The following is a 23,744-nucleotide window of genomic DNA, read 5'->3' as shown; positions in this document are numbered from 1 at the left end:
AACTACACCAATAACACCACCACCACCATCAACTACAACAACACCAACTACACCAATACCACCACCACCACCATCAACTACAACAACACCAACTACACCAATAACACCACCACCACCATTAACTACAACACCACCAACTACACCAATAACACCACCACCACCATCAACTACAACAACACCAACTACACCAATAACACCACCACCACCATTAACTACAACACCACCATCAACTACAACACCACCATCAACTACCAACACCCACCAACACCACCACCACCATAACACCACCACCACCATTAACACCACCACCACCATCAACTACAACACCACCATCAACACCACCACCACCATCAACTACAACAACACCAACTACACCAATAACACCACCACCACCATCAACTACAACAACACCAACTACACCAATAACACCACCACCACCATCAACTACAACACCACCAACTACATCACCACCACCACCATCAACTACAACACCACCAACTACACCAATAACACCACCACCACCATCAACAACACAACTAACAATAACACCACCACCACCATCAACTACAACACCACCATCAACTACAACACCAATCAAACACCACCAACGCCACCAAACACCAAACCAATAACACCACCACCACATCCACCACCAACTACACCAATAACACCACCACCACCATCAACTACAACACCACCATCAACTACATCACCACCACCACCATCAACTACAACACCACCAACTACACCAATAAGACCACCACCACCATCAACTACAACACCACCAACTACACCAATAACACCACCACCACCATCAACTACAACACCACCAACTACACCAATAACACCACCACCACCATCAACTACAACACCACCAACTACACCAATAACACCACCACCACCATCAACTACAACACCACCAACTACACCAATAACACCACCACCACCATCAACAACACCAACTACACCAATAACACCACCACCACCATCAACTACAACACCACCATCAACTACACCAATAACACCACCACCACCATTAACTACAACACCACCATCAACTACATCACCACCACCACCATCAACTACAACAACACCAACTACACCAATAACACCACCACCACCATCAACTACAACAACACCAACTACACCAATAACACCACCACCACCATCAACTACAACAACACCAACTACACCAATAACACCACCACCACCATTAACTACAACACCACCATCAACTACATCACCACCACCACCACCATCAACTACAACAACACCAACTACACCAATAACACCACCACCACCATCAACTACAACAACACCAACTACACCAATAACACCACCACCACCATCAACTACAACAACACCAACTCAACAATAACACCACCACCACCATCAACTACAACACCACCAACTACACCAATAACACCACCACCACCATCAACTACAACAACACACCACCATAACACCACCACCACCATTAACTACAACACCACCACCACTATCAACCACCATCAACTACCAACACCACCAAACACCAACACCAATAACACCACCACCACCATCAACTACAACAACACCAACTACACCAATAACACCACCACCACCATCAACTACAACACCACCATCAACACATCACCACCACCACCATCAACTACAACACCACCAATCAACACCAATAACACCACCACCACCATCAACTACAACACCACCAACTACACCAATAACACCACCACCACCATCAACTACAACACCACCAACTACACCAATAACACCACCACCACCATCAACTACAACACCACCATCAACTACACCACCACCACCACCACCATCAACTACAACACCACCAACTACACCAATAACACCACCACCACCATCAACTACAACACCACCAACTACACCAATAACACCACCACCACCATTAACCACAACACCACCATCAACTACATCACCACCATCAACTACAACACCACCAACTACACCAATAACACCACCACCACCATTAACTACAACACCACCATCAACTACACCAATAACACCACCACCACCATCAACTACAACACCACCATCAACTACAACACCACCACCACCATCAACTACAACAACACCAACTACACCAATAACACCACCACCACCATTAACTACAACACCACCATCAACTACATCACCACCACCACCATCAACTACAACAACACCAACTACACCAATAACACCACCACCACCATCAACTACAACAACACCAACTACACCAATAACACATCACCACCACCAATTAACTAACAACACCACCATCAACTACAACACCAATCAAACACCACCACCACCATCAACTACAACACCACCATCAACTACATCACCACCACCACCATCAACTACAACAACACCAACTACACCAATAACACCACCACCATCAACTACAACAACACCAACTACACCAATAACACCACCATCAACTACAACACCACCATCAACTACATCACCACCACCACCATCAACTACAACACCACCAACTACACCAATAACACCACCACCACCATTAACTACAACACCACCATCAACTACAACACCACCACCACCATCAACTACAACGCCACCAACGCCACCAACACCAACACCAATAACACCACCACCACCAATAACACCACCACCACCACCAATAACACCACCAACAACACCACCACCACCAATAACACCACCAATAACACCACCAACACAAACAGGATGCACATGGGCTTCCAGACAGGCCGGCACTCTAAGTTATTCTATTTAGAGTGGAACAAACAAAAGGAGAGGAAAACTGGTCCACAGACAGAGTGAATCTACAACACAAAACAACATACACTATTCATGGCCAGTCTGTGTTCAAAGGGCCAGGAAGAAGAGCAGAGGAGGAAAACTGACACACATTCATTGGTGTCAAAATCCTGCAGAAGCTTCAGGATGTTAAACCTGCGTGTGTGTGTGTGTGTGTGTGTGTGTGTGTGTGTGTGTGTGTGTGTGTGTGTGTGTGTGTGTGTGTGTGTCCAGTGTGGGGGTGTTTTTGTGTGATGTGTGAGCATGAGTAAGGGGGCAGTGTGGTGTGTTTCCTGTGTGTGTAACCAGCGTGTGTTGTTCCTGTATGTATGTGTGTACAAGGCTGGTTGGTAGGCCGTTGCCAACTTGACCTTAAGAGCACATTGCCCTGTGTGATGAGCATGCAGGCAAACACATACACACACACACACACAACTGGGCTGGATAGCACACTGCCTCAGCTCCAATCGCACACAACCGGGCTGTCACGCACATGTCGAATACATCAAGCCACTCAGAAATTCCACAGGAAAAAAAGACAACCCCAGCCCTCTGTAGCAGATGGGCTCTCATTTCCTCCTCTCTTCTCGTCTCTCCTCTGCTCTCATCTCCTCTCCTCCCATCTCCCTGTATATCAGAGCAGGCTCTCTGTCAGTTAGAGACGCTGCTTTTCCACACAGCATAAGAAACCAGATTACCAATCCCATAAAAACAATGACATGGATGATTTAATCTCTCTCTGTTGACGGGATTAAAATCCCCTTGGCCAGACTGTTTATCACATAAATAGGGGGTCTGTTCTCTCAGATCTGGACATGAGAGGGAAATCAAACGGCTGGTAATTTTGAGTTTTGACACTTTAATGAGTAGATTAATGTCCCGTGCTTAGATCATTATGGCTCAAAATAACTAAGAAAATAACATGTCTATGTTAAAATTGCTGGTGGCAGTGGAGAAGAGCTCGTTTCCTCTGAGAAGGTGGTTTGTCTGAGGACTACCCCCATGGGTCCAGCATAACCCTGAGGAACCCTGGGTCCCAATGGACTGGTTTTGACTCGGGTTGCTAAGCTGTAACGATCAGAACCAAAGTCGGGGTGTAGGTGGAACCAGACCTGCAACCAGTTGATGGCGTTCTACTGAGAGCCCTGGGGAGTTTAAACCTTGACAGCCAACCCCAGCCCCCTCTCATCCCCACGATGACGCATTGAGAGTTAGCTGCCTAATAGAGCGCTTTGTTTAGGAAGCAAACAATTGGTACTTGTGTGACACCGATTTCAGAAAATGGTCTCCTCCTGCAAAAGTGACGGTGAATCAGGTATTTTGCCAAGTCTCCTGTAGAACATCAGCCTCAAACAGGGAGACAGGCGAAAACATCAAATGCGCTACCGCCCCGTTTTCATTTGGCATGCTGTTGCAGAATGTGAGTAGTGGGTGTGGGGCGGCCAGTGCAAAGGAGGATGGCAGGAAGGCCAGGGAGTGGGTGTGGGGCGGCCAGTGGAAAGGAGGATGGCAGGAAGGCCAGGGAGTGCCCACTTTGGACCGGGGGAAGCGAGGGGTGAAGAGAGAGACCAAACGGACGAGGCACAAGCCTGCTGTGAGGAGTAAGGAGCGGGTAGCCTCCGGACCTCCACCCCTCAGGTCCTCCATGCCCAAGCCCCCTGGACCTCCACCCCCAGGACCTCCACGCCCCAGGACCTCCACCCTCCAGCCCCTCCACGCCCCAGCCCCCAGGACCTCCATCCCCCAGCCCCCAGGACCTCCACACCCCAGCCCCTCCACGCCCCAGTCCCCAGGACCTCCATCCCCCAGCCCCCAGGACCTCCACCCCCTAGCCCCCAGGCCCTCCACGCTCCAGCCCCCAGGACCTCCACCCCCAGGCCCTCCACGCCCCAGCCCCCAGGACCTCCACCCCCCAGCCCCCAGGACCTCCACCCCCAGACCCCAGGACCTCCACGCCCCAGCCCCCAGGCCCTCCACGCCCCATCCCATCCCGCAGGCCCCTGGACTCCCGCCGCCTCACCCTGCCTAGGTGACTAACAGCACGTAGCTACCTCATACACAGGGCATGTCTCTGCCACGAACCACAGTGAGATCACACAGCACCTAGGTACCATCACAAACACAATCCATCACACACACTTCCTTGCACACTGACACTGTCCCTCCCTCCCCCCTAGGCTACATGGTTGTTTTAACTGACATTTAGGCCCCAGGACATAATAAGCACTATCCATTCAAAGAAAAGCAAAACTTTAACTGCCTTTTGACATTTTGTTTCCGACAAATCGTGGCATAATGCATTCTCAGAACCCCACACACTGGTCAGCGGTCACTGTAATGGTTATGGATGGGAGGTAAGTGATAAGTGACTGAACAGTGTAATAAATGGTTAACTGATTGAAACATCTGTAGAGTGACCTGAGAACCAGGCCACGCAGGGCAGTAATAATGTGTAACCCCACACCCAAACACTGGACCAGGAGGTGGGGATGCATATTCATCTGTCTGGTTGGAGGACTAGCTGGTTACATCCTGATCAGATCAGGTGGTCACTGCTCATGTACTAAATAGTAGGTGTCAAATATAGTTTTTCTATTGAATATGTCAAAAGGTATTGCAATAGTACACAGCTCCAGTAGAACATGATGAGCCTTGATGCTCACACACACACACACACACACACACACACACACACACACACACACACACAAACACATAGTGAAACGAGACACAGCAGGCTCTTCCTGCCCTGAGTAGATATTTTCAGTAGAGATCCATTCAGGTAGATGATGAAAAATGGCCAACTAGTCCTCGTTGACACTCTCCCCACTAATTGTTGTTTGGGCTGAAGGGGGACATTGTTCACTTCACTTAGCGGCAGGTCAGAGGGGGTGGAATCATTCATGTTAAAATGTGTCCATCCATCTATCTGAACACACAGTGGCCAGGTCAATTAAAGGGCCGGTGTGATGCTGCATGGAGCTGGGCCCGGGTAGATCTTTCACGCACTGTTTAGAACACGGATCTAATAACATTACCAGCACCGCAGGCAGGGTGATCACATTTACATTTACATTTAAGTCATTTAGCAGACGCTCTTATCCAGAGCGACTTACATCACCAAGGATCATTATTTAAACACACACACTACAGGCCCACACACACACACACACACACAAACACACACACACTACAGGCCCACACACACACACACACACACAGAAACACACACACACACACACAAACACAGAAACACACACAGAAACACACACTAAGCACATAGTACTATAGACAATCATACTGGTTGATATTCAGAAATGTATACACACCCACAATGACAATCACTTTATGGAAGACAGTCAAGTAGTTTAAACAGCCATTCAATTAGCCCTCTGTGTTCTCTCTGTCTCTCTCTCACAGTGTTAAAGCCAATCCGTGACCCAGCCACGGCAGGTGGAACCCTGTCAGGCGTTAGGAGAAAGCAAAAGAGAGAAAGATGAATCACCCCAAAGTATTTACACATACACCTGGGGTAAGCCTAGACACTGACATCTTGGCACATACAAGGCCTGTCCATTTAAGTGCTTTTCAATGTGTCCATGGTGTCAACATCTATTTCACACTCATCTACACCTAGAAGGAGAAAAAGATGTTTCCATGACCTTTACCCAAGGTGTCAAATCTGGAGAGGAGAGAGAGTGAGGAGAATGAGAGAAAAGAGAGAAAAGAGAGAAAAGAGAGGAGAGAGAGCGAGGAGAGAGAGCGAGAGAGAGAGAGAGAGAGAGAGAGAGAGAGGAGAGCAGAGCAGAGCAGAACAGATATTTAAGAGGTATGCCCTACCTTACATAAGCAGAAAAGTAAAGGGTGTTCGCCACTTTGGCTTTAATTGTTATTTTGTGGGCAGGCCATAACACTTCCATTACGATTATGTCGATAGAGAAAGCTTTTTAGTTTTCACCTACAAATGACAACATGGTTTCATGAGGTCAGCTGTTTTCCAGGCAGAATGGACCATTTTAACACTGACACACATTCCCTAGGTATTCAGATTCAGACACAGGCCAGTTTGTTGGGGGAGAGGTGAGGGAACGAGGGGGGGATGAGGGACGAAGGGAGGGGAAGGAGAGCATTGATTGAAAGACCGTGATTAGTAGTTTTCAGCAGGGTGCGCTGGGGCCATCAAGTTGTTCTGACAGCCATGTCACGTCCTGAGGTGCAGTCAAGGAGAAGTCAGTGCTTTAGAGATGGCTCTCTCTCTGTCTCTTTCCTCCCTCTGTCTCTCTCCCTCTCTTTCGTTCTCTCGCTCTCTAGCTAGCCAGCCACACTTCTCTGCCCCACCACAAAATCAATATGGCTCTGTAAAGTGCAGGCGGCCCGGGGGAGACTGAGGGCTAGAAGCAGGGCCAAGGTGTCCTCCAGGCCTGTCCCACGGGCCGTGTCAAGGACAGACCCGAGCCAGGATACCGGAGGCTGAGGCTGGGGTCTGCCGTGCCCCCCTCTGCCCCCTCCCCTATGTCCGCTGACGCGCCTGGAGGACAGGATCGATAAGCAGGTGGAGCGTTAAATACTCTGCCCCAGAGGGTGTCCGCTGCTGGGGCACAGCCAGCCAAGACTCAGCCTCCTGCTCCCTCCTCCTGGAGGACGGACGGTCGGTCTGGTCTGGTCACACCTGAATTGGACGTTTTGTTCTCAGACAGAGACAGAGACTGGAGATCTCTGACAATAAACAGTTCAATAACAGTTAGAGAAACATCTCTGCTGTGGAAGGTAGCAGCGTGGCCCACTGGTCACACAATGTATCTCCTTAACAGGACACAGGTCAACAGAAGTCAGCCACAGGGCATGGGCCTGCTCAGGGAATTGGTCACTAAGCTACCTGAACACTCTCCTACAGTTAAGACAATACAATGTGTTCATAGCTTTATTATGGACAATATCTAAACCATAATAGAGCAAATAGCAAGACTACTTATTCTAGCTCGCAGATGGGTGATGTTGAGAGGATTTCAGTCATTCCGAGTGTCTGTGTGTGTGAGTGACTGATCACAGTGGAAGTGGCTTGTGTTGCTAATCCAGAAACCAGTGTACGACAGAGTAAAGAGCCAGCTCTGTGTTCCATCCACAGTGTTAACAGCACAAGCTGATCAACCCCTTCAGATGGCAGCTAGTCCCCTTCCCTGTCCTTAAGGATCTAGTCTAGATGAGCTGCTGCCTGTCTGCAGCTTCGCTGGGGATACAGATGGAGACTAGGGCTAAATCAGGGTAAACCAGGGCTGATTGTGACATCTGAAATGGCATTGTATTAGCTAGAATCCATTTAGTGAAAAACAAGCGTTTCCTTTCTATTTCCTTTACTAACCACTATGTACTGGAACAGTATGTTACTAATATCTGAGACTAAAGGGACAGACAAGAACACTTCTTAGGAAGTGATTCAGTGTTGTTACTGAATCACTACAACAGAACAAATCTAACCTATGTGTCTCAACTTTACGATTAAGACTCAGATTGCTATTGAATTACTGGAGAGATATTATTTGGGAATGTATTGTAGTTTTCTTCTCAAGACATCCCATCCATTCCTATTCACTGTTTATTTATTTTCCTTCCTTCACTCATTGTGAACCAAGGATAATATTCTACCAGGAATTGAACGTCTTAATCCTCTTTACACTCTTCCTAGTAGCCTGGATGGTGACAGATTAACAGACCGGACGTTTCCAAACCCTGGGGGGACAGCCTACTGCATGCATGGCTTTAAGTGTTCTGAAGGGTTAATATGAAGCCAGTAGAAAAGAAAGCAGTGGTGGTGGTACTGAATATTACTGATGAGCTCCAGGGGAATGGTTGGTGCTGATGAGCTCCAGGAGAATGGTTGGTGCTGATGAGCTCCAGGAGAATGGTTGGTGCTGATGAGCTCCAGGGGAATGGTTGGTACTGATGAGCTCCAGGGGAATGGTTGGTACTGATGAGCTCCAGGGGAATGGTTGGTGCTGATGAGCTCCAGGGGAATGGTTGGTGCTGATGAGCTCCAGGAGAATGGTTGGTGCTGATGAGCTCCAGGGGAATGGTTGGTACTGATGAGCTCCAGGGGAATGGTTGGTGCTGATGAGCTCCAGGTGAATGGTTGGTACTGATGAGCTCCAGGGGAATGGTTGGTGCTGATGAGCTCCAGGGGAATGGTTGGTGCTGATGAGCTCCAGGTGAATGGTTGGTGCTGATGAGCTCCAGGGGAATGGTTGGTACTGATGAGCTCCAGGGGAATGGTTGGTACTGATGAGCTCCAGGTGAATGGTTGGTACTGATGAGCTCCAGGGGAATGGTTGGTACTGATGAGCTCCAGGGGAATGGTTGGTGCTGATGAGCTCCAGGTGAATGGTTGGTACTGATGAGCTCCAGGTGAATGGTTGGTACTGATGAGCTCCAGGGGAATGGTTGGTACTGATGAGCTCCAGGGGAATGGTTGGTACTGATGAGCTCCAGGGGAATGGTTGGTACTGATGAGCTCCAGGGGAATGGTTGGTACTGATGAGCTCCAGGGGAATGGTTGGTACTGATGAGCTCCAGGTGAATGGTTGGTACTGATGAGCTCCAGGGGCATGGTTGGTGCTGATGAGCTCCAGGTGAATGGTTGGTACTGATGAGCTCCAGGGGAATGGTTGGTACTGATGAGCTCCAGGGGCATGGTTGGTGCTGATGAGCTCCAGGTGAATGGTTGGTACTGATGAGCTCCAGGGGAATGGTTGGTACTGATGAGCTCCAGGGGAATGGTTGGTACTGATGAGCTCCAGGGGAATGGTTGGTACTGATGAGCTCCAGGGGAATGGTTGGTACTGATGAGCTCCAGGGGAATGGTTGGTACTGATGAGCTCCAGGGGAATGGTTGGTACTGATGAGCTCCAGGGGAATGGTTGGTACTGATGAGCTCCAGGGGAATGGTTGGTACTGATGAGCTCCAGGGGAATGGTTGGTGCTGATGAGCTCCAGGTGAATGGTTGGTGCTGATGAGCTCCAGGTGAATGGTTGGTACTGATGAGCTCCAGGTGAATGGTTGGTGCTGATGAGCTCCCGGTGAATGGTTGGTACTGATGAGCTCCAGGTGAATGGTTGGTACTGATGAGCTCCAGGTGAATGGTTGGTGCTGATGAGCTCCAGGTGAATGGTTGGTACTGATGAGCTCCAGGTGAATAGTTGGTACTGATGAGCTCCAGGTGAATGGTTGGTGCTGATGAGCTCCAGGTGAATGGTTGGTGCTGATGAGCTCCAGGTGAATGGTGCTGATGAGCTCGTGCCAGTGTGGGTCAGACCCAACTCATTTAGCCTAGCCTGAGACAGAAAGTAAAATGGGACTCAGTCACGTACTAGAAGATGTTGGCTGTTCCCAACTTCCCCCATCACCTCCACCCACACTGGTCTGAGGGAAGAGGGGGATATCGTCGTGGTTACTGTTCACACTCCTGCTAATTATTAGAGCCAATCAGAGAGGTTAACAGGGCGGAGCCTGAGGAGATCATGTTCTGGGGCATTTAACATCTGGCAGAGATGGAGGTGAATACATTACACACTGGCCTCCTGCAATCCAAATAAAACACTCTTGACATCTGAAGTGTACTTAGCACAGAGGGGAGGGAGGGAGGGAGGCGGCGAGCATCCCATATGGTGCTGTCCAAGTGCCACCTAGTGAAAACCATGTGGCTCGTCCAGTCAAGTGACGGTCCTCCAGGCTCCAGAGGAGAGGGGGTCTGCCCCAGAAAACAGCCCAGACAGGAGGACCCATCTGGACTGAGACAGCCCTGTCATAGGCCTAGCTACCTATGGCACAGTCCAACACGGTCAACGCTAAGAAAGATCTATTGCCACCAATGCCAAAAATTAGACTAGGGACCCAATACCACTAACCTACTTTGCAAGAACGTGCAAGTCAATTTGCAACTGTTATGATTTTAGGTTATCCAAAGATTCCAAGTTAATTCAATCTCCAGTAGTATGGTCATTGTTTCTAGCCCTGCTGTTGGTCCTGGCTGCTATGCTGTGTTTGTTGTGATGGAGAAACAGATGTGTGTCTATGACTGTGTTTAGTAGCGATGGGCCATCCCCTCCCATCATTAGTGGAGCTAGAAATCACAGCCCTCCCCGTGCCCAGAGGTGAGAGAGATGAGAGTGGAGGGGAGCCTGAAATAATACTGATGTCCCCCAGGGTCAGACCTCCATTATGGCCGCTTCAAAAACTATTAATCTGGCTTGTAGTCACTGGCCTAGAAATAATTACTTCATCTTAACCTATGTAATACAGCATGACCAGCAGTCCAGTCAGGTCCAAGTGGGTGGGGGAGAGAGAGGGGTGGGGGAGAGAGGAGTGGGAGAGAGAGGAGTGGGGGAGAGAGAGGAGTGGGGGAGGGAGGAGGGAGAGAGGGGTGGGGGAGAGAGGAGTGGGAGAGAGAGGGGGAAGGGGGAGAGAAAGGCACAAATTACAGGCCCGTCTCTGCTGCTACTAGGTGACTGATGTACCACTCACCATCTGGATATGGCCTTTACACTAACACTGATTTAGACACACAAACACACACAGGTCAGGTGAGCCAAGGCACACACACAACATTTACTTTTTTTTGCAATGTGGTCACAATATACTCAGCAATCCCTAAACAGGGTCTGACTACAACAACTTACTAAAGATAACACCCATTCCAACCACTAATCACTAAAGTGAAACAGCCAGGGAACGGAGTCCAGTATATTCACTCTAACCAACACACCAAACGGAACCCCCGACTTCCTAAGTAGTAGACCAGAGCTCTATGGGCCCTGGTCAAAAGTAGTGCGCTATAGGGTGCCATTTGGGACACAACCAGAGTTTTGTTCTATCTAATGTGAGGTCAGACAGACGTCCACCTCTCTAACCACTGCTCAACACTGCCACCTAGAGATGTAGGAGAAACTGCTAGAGTCATCACCAACACCCCTATGATGGTGACATAAACCAGCACAACATCCCACTACACACACACACACACACACACACCATAAAATTCAGTGCAGTCCGTCTCCATAAATGTCACAGTGAAGTATGGAATGACATGAATAAATACAACAACCATGAGTCTCCAGTCAGTCAGTGGAGGCATGGCTACATCGCTGGCTGTCACAGATGGGATCCCAGGTGGAGATTTAATTAGTTAGGGTTGAAGTCAGTCTCCCTTGTTGTCTGGGGGTCCTCGCTCGGCACGCGCTACTGTAAACATGCTCTATATCCTAATCAGGTGTCACCGCCGCGTTTGATCAGTCTGCTAAAACTTGTCAGAAATCCCCGGCAGAGAGAGAGACGAGGGGGGGGGGGGGGGACAGAGGGAAGGAGCGGGGAGAACAAAAGGAAGGAGCTGTCAGAGGGAGAGGGGGGGGGGAGACGGAGGAGAGTTTGCCCATTAGCAGCATTCTCCATCTCTCTCCGGCTGCCCATAGTGAGGAGTCCCCTGGTGACAGACAGCTCCAGGTCTCTGCTATACAACACAGGGACTTCACTTCTCTTCACCACTGTCAGCACTATACACACTAACACAGCTGATCACTAGAACAACTACTCCAGCTAAACACTCAAGTAGTAAACTAGTTTCTGTTGTTTGCCTACAAGCTGCACCCCTTTTTGGTTTCTGCAAACACTTTCAATAGTGGGTCTCTTTCTTTAAAAGCACCAAATCAGAGACAGACACCTCCCCTCCTCCCCTCCAGAATGAGAGAAGAGAAGACAGCAGGCAGTGGAGTTGGTATAGGAACACACGCTCCATTAGATACTGCTTACCTTTTATTTATGTTGATATTGAATACATTAGCCGATTGAACCTCCTAAGAACACTGCAGAGTGACAAGCCGGGATCCGTCTTTGCAACTACCATGGCAACGGAGATTACCACAAATAGAAAAAAAATCTAAAACCTCTGAATAGAACGATACATAAATTAATTAAAGGACACAAAAACAAGCAGAGAATTAAAGTTGGAACATCTGTCAGAGACTTAGCTTCCCATCCTAATACCAGTGTTAGAACATTTATACCCTTGAAGTGAATGATCCCTTCTTTAATTGACAGTCAAGGAAAAGTGGTTGCAGCAGCATCCTGTAGCCGCTGATAAGAAAGCTTTCCCCCTCTCCCCCCCAAAAAACAGTTTAAAGAACCTTGGCACTAATCCCTATTGTCATCCCAGTGCAGTGGAAGGACTTACAAATAGCGATAACTCAACAGAGGCTGTCTGTTCCTGAGGAGTTAGGGACAGGGTAGCGGTCGCATGCTGGAGAATCAGTCACTTAGATTAATACAATCCACACGCGGCGTCAGTCAGGCATGACACTAGACTGTCACTACATTTACATCCCAGTCCATCCCTACCGTTCTATATGACAATGTGTTTAAGAAGGTCCACTCACATCACAATGAGCCTCTCTCTCTCTCTGTGTGTGTTGGTGGATAACACTCCCAGTCATATGATGTGCTTTACTGGTGATCCTGGAAACAACAACTTTGCAAAGCTTTGTATCACAATTTTTACATACGGAATGGGTGCCACTGTCACTCACACAAGTAGGCCAAACACACACACACACACACACACACACACGCACACACAAGCACGTAAACTTGTAGAAACAGTTGTTTATTGCGATAGGAACAGGAGTTATTTAGCTGAAGCTTGCTTTGAGAGCATATGGGCAGAACACAAAGAGAACACCTAGACTAAACTGATGAGCTACAGAAGAGGACTAATCTAACCAAAAACTCCACAGATTATCAAAAACAAACAGCAACATAACTGATCAAACCACAAATAAAATGGTAAGACTATTGTGGCAGAATACAAGGCTAATAGATGGCATCTCAGCCACTGCTGAGCCTCAGTGTTCAGGCTGTACGCCTGTGTGACTCCTCCACTTCAGCAGTCCTGAGACAAATGACAGTGGCTGCCCTCGACATTACAGGGCCAGGGCACGCATGACACTAGGGCTGACAACTGAACACACACAACACACCCCTAGCTGCCTTGATAAACACACACACAGCCCAAAACAGCACTGACACAACCTCTCTCCCTCCACCTCCCTCTCCTCCCACCTCCCTCTCTCTCCATCTCACAGGAGACAACCCTGACTTCAGGCCCTTACCCAGGCAAGTGGATCTGACCTGCTGCCCCCCAGTCAGCCTCATCTGAATAAACAGAGACAGGAACAGGAGAGGAAGGGAAATCTGCCTATATTATGATGGGAAGAGAGGAGAAGAAGAGAGGAGAGGGGGGTGAGATGCCGTCAGGGGGCTCTCTTCTTTATGCACGTATGATCATGTGGTTGACAGCACCGGTGGGAAGAATTATGGACTGTTGAACAAAAGGTTGAGGTCTGGCTGGTTGGTGATGTGATGGTACCTGGATGGAGAGGCAGGCAGGCAGCTAGGCAGTGTTGGGGCCTGACAGTGGTGGACTTATGACAAGTACCACCACGCACACACACACACACACACACACGGCACCTCCTCGCCATCCGCTCGCACCAAAGTCTGTCACTCAGAATGGGCCAAGAACGCTGCACGTTAGAGTGAGCGTGGGGGGCGGAGAGAGGATTGAGGGGGATTCTGGTCAGAGGTTAAGCACAGAGAAGACAGCAATGAAAGGCAACTGTCATGCACCAGCGCACGCTGAGGAGCACCTGTCTCATGGAGAACATGCAAAGAAGGAATGCTCTCCGAGTCCTGACAACACCCCTCCCCCACACCCCTATTACCATCACTACCCCACACAGAACACACACAGTACACACACAGTACACACACATAACTCAGCCCCTCTAAAACAGAGTGGCGGCACTACACCACAGAAGGCAACGCCTGCCTGACAGCATGCCAATCAAACTGTTGACCCCTTCTCTAACATAGCATATGCATGACTAAAGTTAGCTGGGCTCATGAACAAAAACACAGGCTGAGAGAGAATCACTGAAAGATGAAGAGGCTACCTGGCTGGCATCAACAGGTATCATGGAATATCCAAAGAAATGATCCATCAAATGGTCGTGGCTTATTTTTAAATGAATTAAACCCTTAATATCTGACGTCAGGTAGAGAAAGGTATTTTTATGAATGGTGGTTGGTGGGTAAGGCAAGGTAGAGGTAAGGCACTCCAGCTGGCTAGGTTACACTAGGCTCCAGTGATAGGGGCAGGGGGGCACTACCATCCCTCTCCCTCCTCAGTCTCCCCTGGGCAGTGTACTACAGTACTACATGCCAGGTACTTTCATTACACACGTTTATGGAAAATATCTTATGATGTACAAATTAACAGTTACAATTTACAGGGCCTTATGAAAGTGGCCTCCTGCAGTTTTTGTGAATGGAGGCTATTGAAGCAGTCATCAGAAGCAGATGTTGGCCAAGTCTAACGTTAGCTAACTGCTAGGTAGCTCAGCTTTATTGGAAAGGTGAGTCATTACAAAGGAAAATAAATTCACAAATAAACAGCAACACCACCAGTCCTGTAATATAAATGGAGCAGGTGGATTCATAGGGAGAGCAGGCCTTCTGAGAGCTACAATAGGTAGGCTATCTTTACTGCTATAGGACCAAGAGCAAAAGAAAGTTAACCTACATGATGAACGCCAAAGACAGCCTTGAAAGAAGAGACTGCACCTCAAGTGTTGTCTAGTCACCGTCCTTGTGACAGATGGCATTAGGAAAATTAGATTAAATTAGAGGACTGCTGCAACAGTCTTCTCGTCCTCTCCCTCTCTCATCGTTAGTCTCTGTCTCTCCACAGTGTGTCCCCCCCCTCCATACATACGTACAGATTCAAATGAAAATAATGACCTCCCTAGATTGAAGCCTTGAGTGGCTAATGAACCCCCCTGAGTCCCCTCTGTCTGAGGTGAGCGGGTCATTCCCATGTTTATTTAGTACGGCCCCACCACAGCCACACACACACCACCTATTGATCAGATTGATTAGTCCATGTATATCACCGGTGATAGGGCTCTGTGTGACTGATGAACTCTGGGTCACACTGAACGTAAACTCATTGACTCTGACAGCTGAGATGATCCATTGTCACAGCAGCTCGTTTGGGAAAATACGAAGAAATCAGCAATAATATGCCACTGCTAATATGAACTGCTAGGTAGAGCTGATGATGACATGGGATCAGTCAACGGAGAGGGTCGCCCACAGCTAACAAGCTAACAGCCTGCTCAGAACAAAACCTGGGACTGGTGGTAAATTTGACTTCTGAAACTGAGCAACTAGGCCGATTTCTGCTGACAATCCAGTTAGGTATTATTTCAAAGAAAATCCTGAATAAATGTAGCATTTGTCAATAGTAATAAAGTATGAATAAAGTTACTCTGTAGAAGACACTAAATCTTTGTTCATCTGCCAGATGAGTTGAACATAGCATCCCCTGTAATATGTTCATCCTTAGTGTTTTCAACATAAAACACTAAAACCCCAAGCCCTTTAGCCAAACCATGTGGATGGACATGCTGTGTGAAGTGTCATCTATCATATGGCTGCTGTGATGGCTAACATCAGGAGAGGAACCTAGGCTATATCCCAGAGTGCATCCAAAATGGCACCCTATTCTGTACATTGCACATTACTTGATATCAGGGCCCTGGTCAAACGTAGTGCACTATATAGGGAACAGGGTGGCATTTGGGATAAATGGTTTTTAATATTTTTTATAAATGGATAGCTGGTTTTTCCCTCTGGATGTTTAGTAGGATCACAGATGCTCTTAAACACATACATGTCCGTGGGCCCTGGCAGCTAGGGGCGGCTGTAGACATGGGACCTGAGACACCACAGAGAGAGCAGCCAGGCCGGGCTGTAAAAGTTGATATCCTCCCAGATGCAAACCAAATGTAGACATCCTGAACCTTTAAATTGTCCTACATTTAAAGCAGACCACTATAAAAGGGGGTCAGGATAAGAGAAGAGATCTGTATGCAGACACACATCTAGATCACTACACATGAAGAGCCATATTATATACTGCACCACTGTGTAGCTGTTGACAGGGATGTAGGACTACTTACTGAGAACCCATATTTCAGATATAAACAGTTAGTAGTGTATCTAACTCCCAGAAAAGGGTACGATAGCTGGTTCCATGTCAGTGCCATTACTGCAAATAAAAATGTGCTATAAATTTGCTCTTTGTTGCCAAGAGATCAAAGAAACCCTGTAGCTGGCAAAAACAATGGAAAAAACAATAGCAACCCAAGTCCCTCTTCCATCACTGACACATTGCCACTGCCAGGCATGTGGCTTAAAGGCTGTAGTGTTGGGTTGGGTTTACCAAGCTGATCTGTAAACAACACAAAAACAGTCCAGATATATCCAGGCTAAGCTCCAATAACTAAGACAAGGTATAAAGAGGTAAAGAGGGAGGGGGGGGGGGGGGGGCTTATAGCCACAGACTAATCAACCCTCCTCGTCGTTCTCATATCGGATCAATGAACCACCCCACCGCACAGGCACTACATTACACACAAAACTTCATATTCATTCATTGATTTACTTTTCAGAATAGTATATCATTGAACTCCAATGGGACTAAAAACAGAGTCTGGGGCTGAGGTCAAGCCCACTTGCATGGACAGATGTTTGCACAATATTGATGGCCCAAGCAGAAATAAATGACTAAATATCCCGATCGATACCTAGTTTCCCTAGCCGGCCCTGTGCGACAGCAGATACATAAATACATCTTTATGGCTACAGGAATGGTCCCTAATGAAGAGTGGATAAATGCTCCCCTGAAGGTAAACTCTTTGATTAGCTGAGGCCAGAGGTGACGCCCGGTTGGGGAGGGCAGAGGCGATATGCTGACATGGAAATGCCATACCTTCCATTGCCTGAGGAGTCTACTGGTTAAGAAGGGCTAAGTTACTGAGGGGGCAACAAGGATATGACAGGTCACAAGCCTTGAGCAGGTCATTCTGTGCTACCTGACCTCCTTTCCATTTGTAATGGTAATAGCATAGATCAGCAGCATTCTCAATCATACTCATAGTCAATAACACACATATTGTTTCAATTCTACATGTAGCCTAGCTCTGTTTTGACTGTATCACTGGGCTGGAGAGGATATTGTTGAAACAAATTCTCTGCATTTCATCTCCAGCCACCTCAAGCACGAAGGCCCTAGCTGTCAGTGGTTAAGACGTATGAAAGAGGGGACATGAGACTGTAATCAGGCCAGACCATCATCATCATCATCAGGAGTAGCAGTACTGGGCTCCAGCTCTCTGTCTCCCTCATGGTGAAGAGACAGTGGTGCTGATGACACTAGATAGAGGATCTGGATGGAGCTGCCTGCTCTTATTTACAGCACAGCTCAATTACCCAGGACAACACCAAGCAGGCTCATCACTCAGCTTTCCCTTCACTGCTCTACAGTGACCAACAGGGCCATAAAGAGGGAGGAACCAGATCATTCCCTGCTCCTTAATTAAATGAGAGCAAAGCTGTTGACTTCATTTCCCTCCTCTCCGTAAGCAGACCCTCCTCTTCCTCAACAAAGCAGCCCCCACCCAGATTGAGCTGGCCAGCCATCCAACCAATGAAGACCTCCCGGTCATCATCCCTGCTCGGCCCTAAATCAACAGCTGGATAAACAGCCTCCACGGTGGGTTAGTGCCGGTCCCCATGCAGTCACAAGAGGCCGAGGGCCGGGGGGCTCCAGGGGGCCGAGTCAGGAGCCGGATCGACACCTCAACAGCGATAAGTAATTCTGTGTTGGATTAGCAGCATGATGGCCTGATCAATACAGGGTGATACACTCAGGCCATTAGGAATGCAGGGAGGAAATGGCCCCCTCTGGTAATAAAGCAGGCCTTATGTCTGGCTGTGCCTTCATCAGATCTCTCCATTAGTGTAATGGTACTATTATCAGCCACAGCAAAAGACCTATTTTACCAGGGAACCTTTTTTCAGCCGGACGGACCGGGTCGTGCTGGAGGGGGTCTGAGTCAGGGAGGGAGAGCCATGCAGTGAGGAGTGGAGAAATATCCTCTCTCTCTCTTCCTCTCTCCCTCCTTCCCCAGGCCCGGATGTAAATCTATCTCTCCATCTGCCCGGCTCCTATGTATTCCTAAGTGTGTTTTATGTCAGCTCCCAACACTATTTCTCCATTATTGGCTCATTAATAGAACTAGCAGTGTGTTAGCGGTGGGTAAGAGGGGGGGTGGGGGCGCCGGGGCAGGGGAAAGGTGCTGAATGTGCTGAATGTGACACCCCCTCTTGCTAAAACAACCAGAGCTGACATGACAGCACACCCGGCATTAGTCGCCATAAATCGTTACCTTAACACTAATTCACAGGGTAACATTTTGTGGGGGGGGGGTTGATTAACTATGTCTGGATGTGTGGACACATAATCAGCTTTTACCTCTCTAGTTGTTCATTTAACAGAATTTCCAAGGGAAACACAAAACATTTTAATGAGTGTTGAGGAATGAAATACCCTAAACAGCTTGCACTAGCTGCCACAACCAGAGGGAACCAATGAGGCTGATCTGAGCGATGTTCTGGGCTCAGCCAGGACCTCAGCACATCTGGTGACCCTATGTGGTCATTACTTAGCCTGACATTCCCCTGAAATATATTTCCACTTTTTCTCTTTTCTATTTTCCATTAACACTTGATACACGTCATCACATATGATCGTCAAAGACAACGTCAAGGACGTAGGTTGAGGATCAATTCCATTTATATTCAGTTTACGCAGGACGTGTATATAAAAATTAATATACCTTTATTTCTAAAATAATAGACATGTTTCAAACCATGAATTTCCTTTACAATAACCTGCTGGCATTAGTGAATAAACATGCTATTGATCACAGTATATTACAAGTAGGCCTATTAGTTACGGCGTTTTAGTTGATGAGACAGACAAACATGAGGCAGTGCTGCTCTATTGTCCTGCACATTGTATTGGACGTGGTTAAATTGAGAGTCTGCCTTTTTAAAACAGGTTGGGAGTTATGTTCAGTAGACCTTCATGATAAATAGCTTGCCTTCACTAAACTAGCAAAATGACAGGGGGAAACAACTCACTGATTGAGTCTAACTGCAAACACACTCACTTATGAGACTACAGTCATATCCCCAAATCCCCAGTTATTACATATCATGATAAACTGAACCACTGCACTGTGTCCCTGCCCTATAACAAGCCACTGGGATTAATGCAGCACTTCTAACTTGGGTCTGTTCTGTGGTCTTCCAGCCATTTTACTATTACAATACCCCGTCCTCATTCCTCAATCATCCTTTTATTATTTGTCTAAAAGAGGAAGCAGAACCATTAGCTAGGTCTGATTCTGCTCTCTCTGTGAGTGTGTGTGTCTGCTCTATGCTGCCTACACCCACCTGGGGGCCAGCTGGAAAGCGTTCTCGCTCTCATCTGGTCACCATGGCCGCTCTCTCAGCTCTTCATAAACAGGAGGAACCACGTCCTACATAGTTTCTGTGCTGTCAGACATGATCCAAACACATTTGCCATGGCAGACTGTGGCACGGCAAAGGCTGGGAGCTGCTGGGACTGACTGACTTGGAGAGAGCAGACCGGGGTTCAAATACTATTTGAAATCGTTCAAAAACTTTTAGTGATTGCTCTAGCCTGCCTAGAGTGCCAGATGGGTGGGGCTTGCAGTGTTAGGACTATTATATTGGTCCAGTAAGCCAGTCAAGCTCAATCACAGATAAAGTGTTTGAAACCATTTTGAATAGTATTTGAACTCAGGTCTGGATGAACTTGAGCAGAGCAGTCTGCATGGGCCCAGCAGTAGGGGTAGCTAAAGAGGTCTGGATGAGCCTGAGCAGAGCAGTCTGCATGGGCCCAGCAGTAGGGGTGGCTAAGGAGGTCTGGATGAGCCTGAGCAGAGCAGTCTGATTGGACCCAGCAGTAGGGGTAGCTAAGGAAGTCTGGATGAGCCTGAGCAGAGCAGTCTGTATGGGCCCAGCAGTAGGGGTAGCTAGGGAGGTCTGGATGAGCCTGAGCAGAGCAGTCTGCATGGGCCCAGCAGTAGGGGTAGCTAAGGAGGTCTGGATGAGCCTGAGCAGAGCAGTCTGCATGGGCCCAGGAGTAGGGGTAGCTAAGGAGGTCTGGATGAGCCTGAGCAGAGCAGTCTGCATGGGCCCAGCAGTAGGGGTAGCTAGGGAGGTCTGGATGAGCCTGAGCAGAGCAGTCTGCATGGGCCCAGCAGTAGGGGTAGCTAAGGAGGTCTGGATGAGCCTGAGCAGAGAAGTCTGCATGGACCCGGCAGTAGGGGTAGCTAAGGAGGTCTGGATGAACCTGAGCAGAGCAGTCTGCATGGACCCAGCAGTAGGGGTAGCTAAGGAGGTCTGGATGAGCCTGAGCAGAGCAGTCTGCATGGACCCAGCAGTAGGGGTAGCTAAAGAGGTCTGGATGAACCTGAGCAGAGCAGTCTGCATGGACCCAGCAGTAGGGGTAGCTAGGGAGGTCTGGATGAACCTGAGCAGAGCAGTCTGCATGGGCCCAGCAGTAGGGGTAGCTAAGGAGGTCTGGAGAACAGAACAGCCTTTACTTTTCCTCTATTTCTCTCCATCTAGTTACACAATCCACAAACACACCACCCCTAACCACAGCAGGCCGCTTTGGCAGTGGGGTCTGCTACCTACTATAAAGCCTGGGTCTGCTACCTACTATAAAGCCTGGGTCTGCTACCTACTATAAAGCCTGGGTCTGCTACCTACTATAAAGCCTGGGTCTGCTACCTACTATAAAGCCTGGGTCTGCTACCTACTATAAAGCCTGGGTCTGCTACCTACTATAAAGCCTGGGTCTGCTACCTACTATAAAGCCTGGGTCTGCTACCTACTATAAAGCCTGGGTCTGCTACCTACTATAAAGCCTGGGTATGCTACCTACTATAAAGCCTGGGTCTGCTACCTACTATAAAGCCTGGGTATGCTACCTACTATAAAGCCTGGGTCTGCTACCTACTATAAAGCCTGGGTATGCTACCTACTATAAAGCCTGGGTATGCTACCTACTATAAAGCCTGGGTCTGCTACCTACTATAAAGCCTGGGTATGCTACCTACTATAAAGCCTGGGTCTGCTACCTACTATAAAGCCTGGGTATGCTACCTACTATAAAGCCTGGGTCTGCTACCTACTATAAAGCCTGGGTCTGCTACCTACTATAAAGCCTGGGTCTGCTACCTACTATAAAGCCTGGGTCTGCTACCTACTATAAAGCCTGGGTCTGCTACCTACTATAAAGCCTGGGTCTGCTACCTACTATAAAGCCTGGGTCTGCTACCTACTATAAAGCCTGGGTATGCTACCTACTATAAAGCCTGGGTCTGCTACCTACTATAAAGCCTGGGTATGCTACCTACTATAAAGCCTGGGTCTGCTACCTACTATAAAGCCTGGGTCTGCTACCTACTATAAAGCCTGGGTATGCTACCTACTATAAAGCCTGGGTCTGCTACCTACTATAAAGCCTGGGTATGCTACCTACTATAAAGCCTGGGTATGCTACCTACTATAAAGCCTGGGTATGCCCAAAATGTCACACCTTTACTTTGATCAACTATTTCATTCTCAATCAGATTTTTACACAAACGCCAGTCAATGCTGTTACTATTCATTGTTTTGAACAGCATCCCAGGACAATCCAGCAGCCATCATAGTCCTTTGCGTTTGAGAGATGAGCCTATAATTATTACCTGCAATAGAATTGTACCACTTGCACAGCCAGAAGCTGCTCTCCTCACAGGATAGAGCACACTGCAGTCACTCACGCCCCCCCCCCATACAATTATAGAGCAAGATTATTCTGATTTTGAGGGAGTCTGACTTGAAAACATTGAAAATCTAAAATATAGGGGACTTTTAACATGCAACGTGTCTAAATCAATATTCAAGTCTTCACGGCGATCCAATCAGTTTATTGTAGCACAGTCTACACCCATGTCTAAACTGTAATACTGAAAGCAAAAACAGTGTAGGCCTATCTGTAACGATAACGCTGTTAATAACAGCGATGCTCCATTGTAGGTGAATGAAGAGGAAACCACAATAAAGCCAGAAATCATGCAGGCTGATGTGTAGCTACATAGACAACTGCAGCTTTCCAGCCTTCAAAATGACCCAAGCATCACCGCATTTGGAACATAAAGTTCTGAGAGAACGAGTCCACTGTGTATTTGCCAGAGCTAAGGGAGAATAACGCTATGAATACCTTTCTTCTCTTCTCGCTCTCACTGCCACCCGATCGTTTCATGTTTCCTAGAGTTGTGTTTACACACCCGCGTTCACTGCAGCGCATCTTGGTAGTTGTAGTTCCAGCAGAAGAATTACAATAAAACTTATAGCGCTATTAAATAAACAGGGCATATAAAATGAACGGGTGCCTGTAATAACAACCTAGCTACAAATATGGGTTATGAAAGAATACATTTCTGATCACAATCTAGTATTAATTTGCTTCGAATGAAAATGGAAAACTTCATATCCCGAAGCACGGAAAAGAGGAAATACGTTCAAGCGTAATTTGACTCAGCCGGATGGGGATTCTTGCTGCGTAGTGCGCACAGCAGCTACAATAATACTAGATCTTCAAATCAAATGTAAGCCGTACCATCCTCACAATAACAGTGAGATAATTGTATACATTTGGTAAATCTTGCAGCTGCTCTTTTGACGTCGATGAGCGCGTTCAGTATAAAATGCACACAGGTACTTCAGCAAATCAACATGGCAAAACAATGGTTTAAAACACAAAATAATACAGCACGTGGATCCAATAAAAACTAATAAAATAGCAGAAATAATAATAAGGTAAACCTCAATGAAATTGAGACATTGATGAAACATTGTCACTTTTGTATTTTTGAATAGGCCTAGCCAAAACATTACAATGAGATTTTAGAAGAAATAGCAA

General features: G+C 47.7%; 1 protein-coding gene across 1 annotated transcript in view; it reads right to left on the bottom strand.

The window, feature by feature from the left end:
• The window catches only part of LOC135565126 (alpha-ketoglutarate-dependent dioxygenase FTO-like), a 33,133-nt gene extending 10,045 nt beyond the window's left edge, over positions 1 to 23,088 (bottom strand). The window contains exon 1 of the mRNA XM_065011171.1: positions 23,043 to 23,088. Within this exon, the coding sequence (XP_064867243.1) occupies positions 23,043 to 23,084 (42 nt within the window). The 5' untranslated portion in view covers positions 23,085 to 23,088. The remainder of the gene's footprint in view (positions 1 to 23,042) is intronic.
• Between the last annotated feature and the right edge of the window lie 656 nt (positions 23,089 to 23,744).

This window comes from Oncorhynchus nerka, linkage group LG27, assembly GCF_034236695.1.
Source record: "Oncorhynchus nerka isolate Pitt River linkage group LG27, Oner_Uvic_2.0, whole genome shotgun sequence".
NCBI lineage: Eukaryota > Metazoa > Chordata > Actinopteri > Salmoniformes > Salmonidae > Oncorhynchus > Oncorhynchus nerka.
Note: the sequence above shows the minus strand (reverse complement) of the source record. Positions and strands in the feature narration are given on the sequence as shown.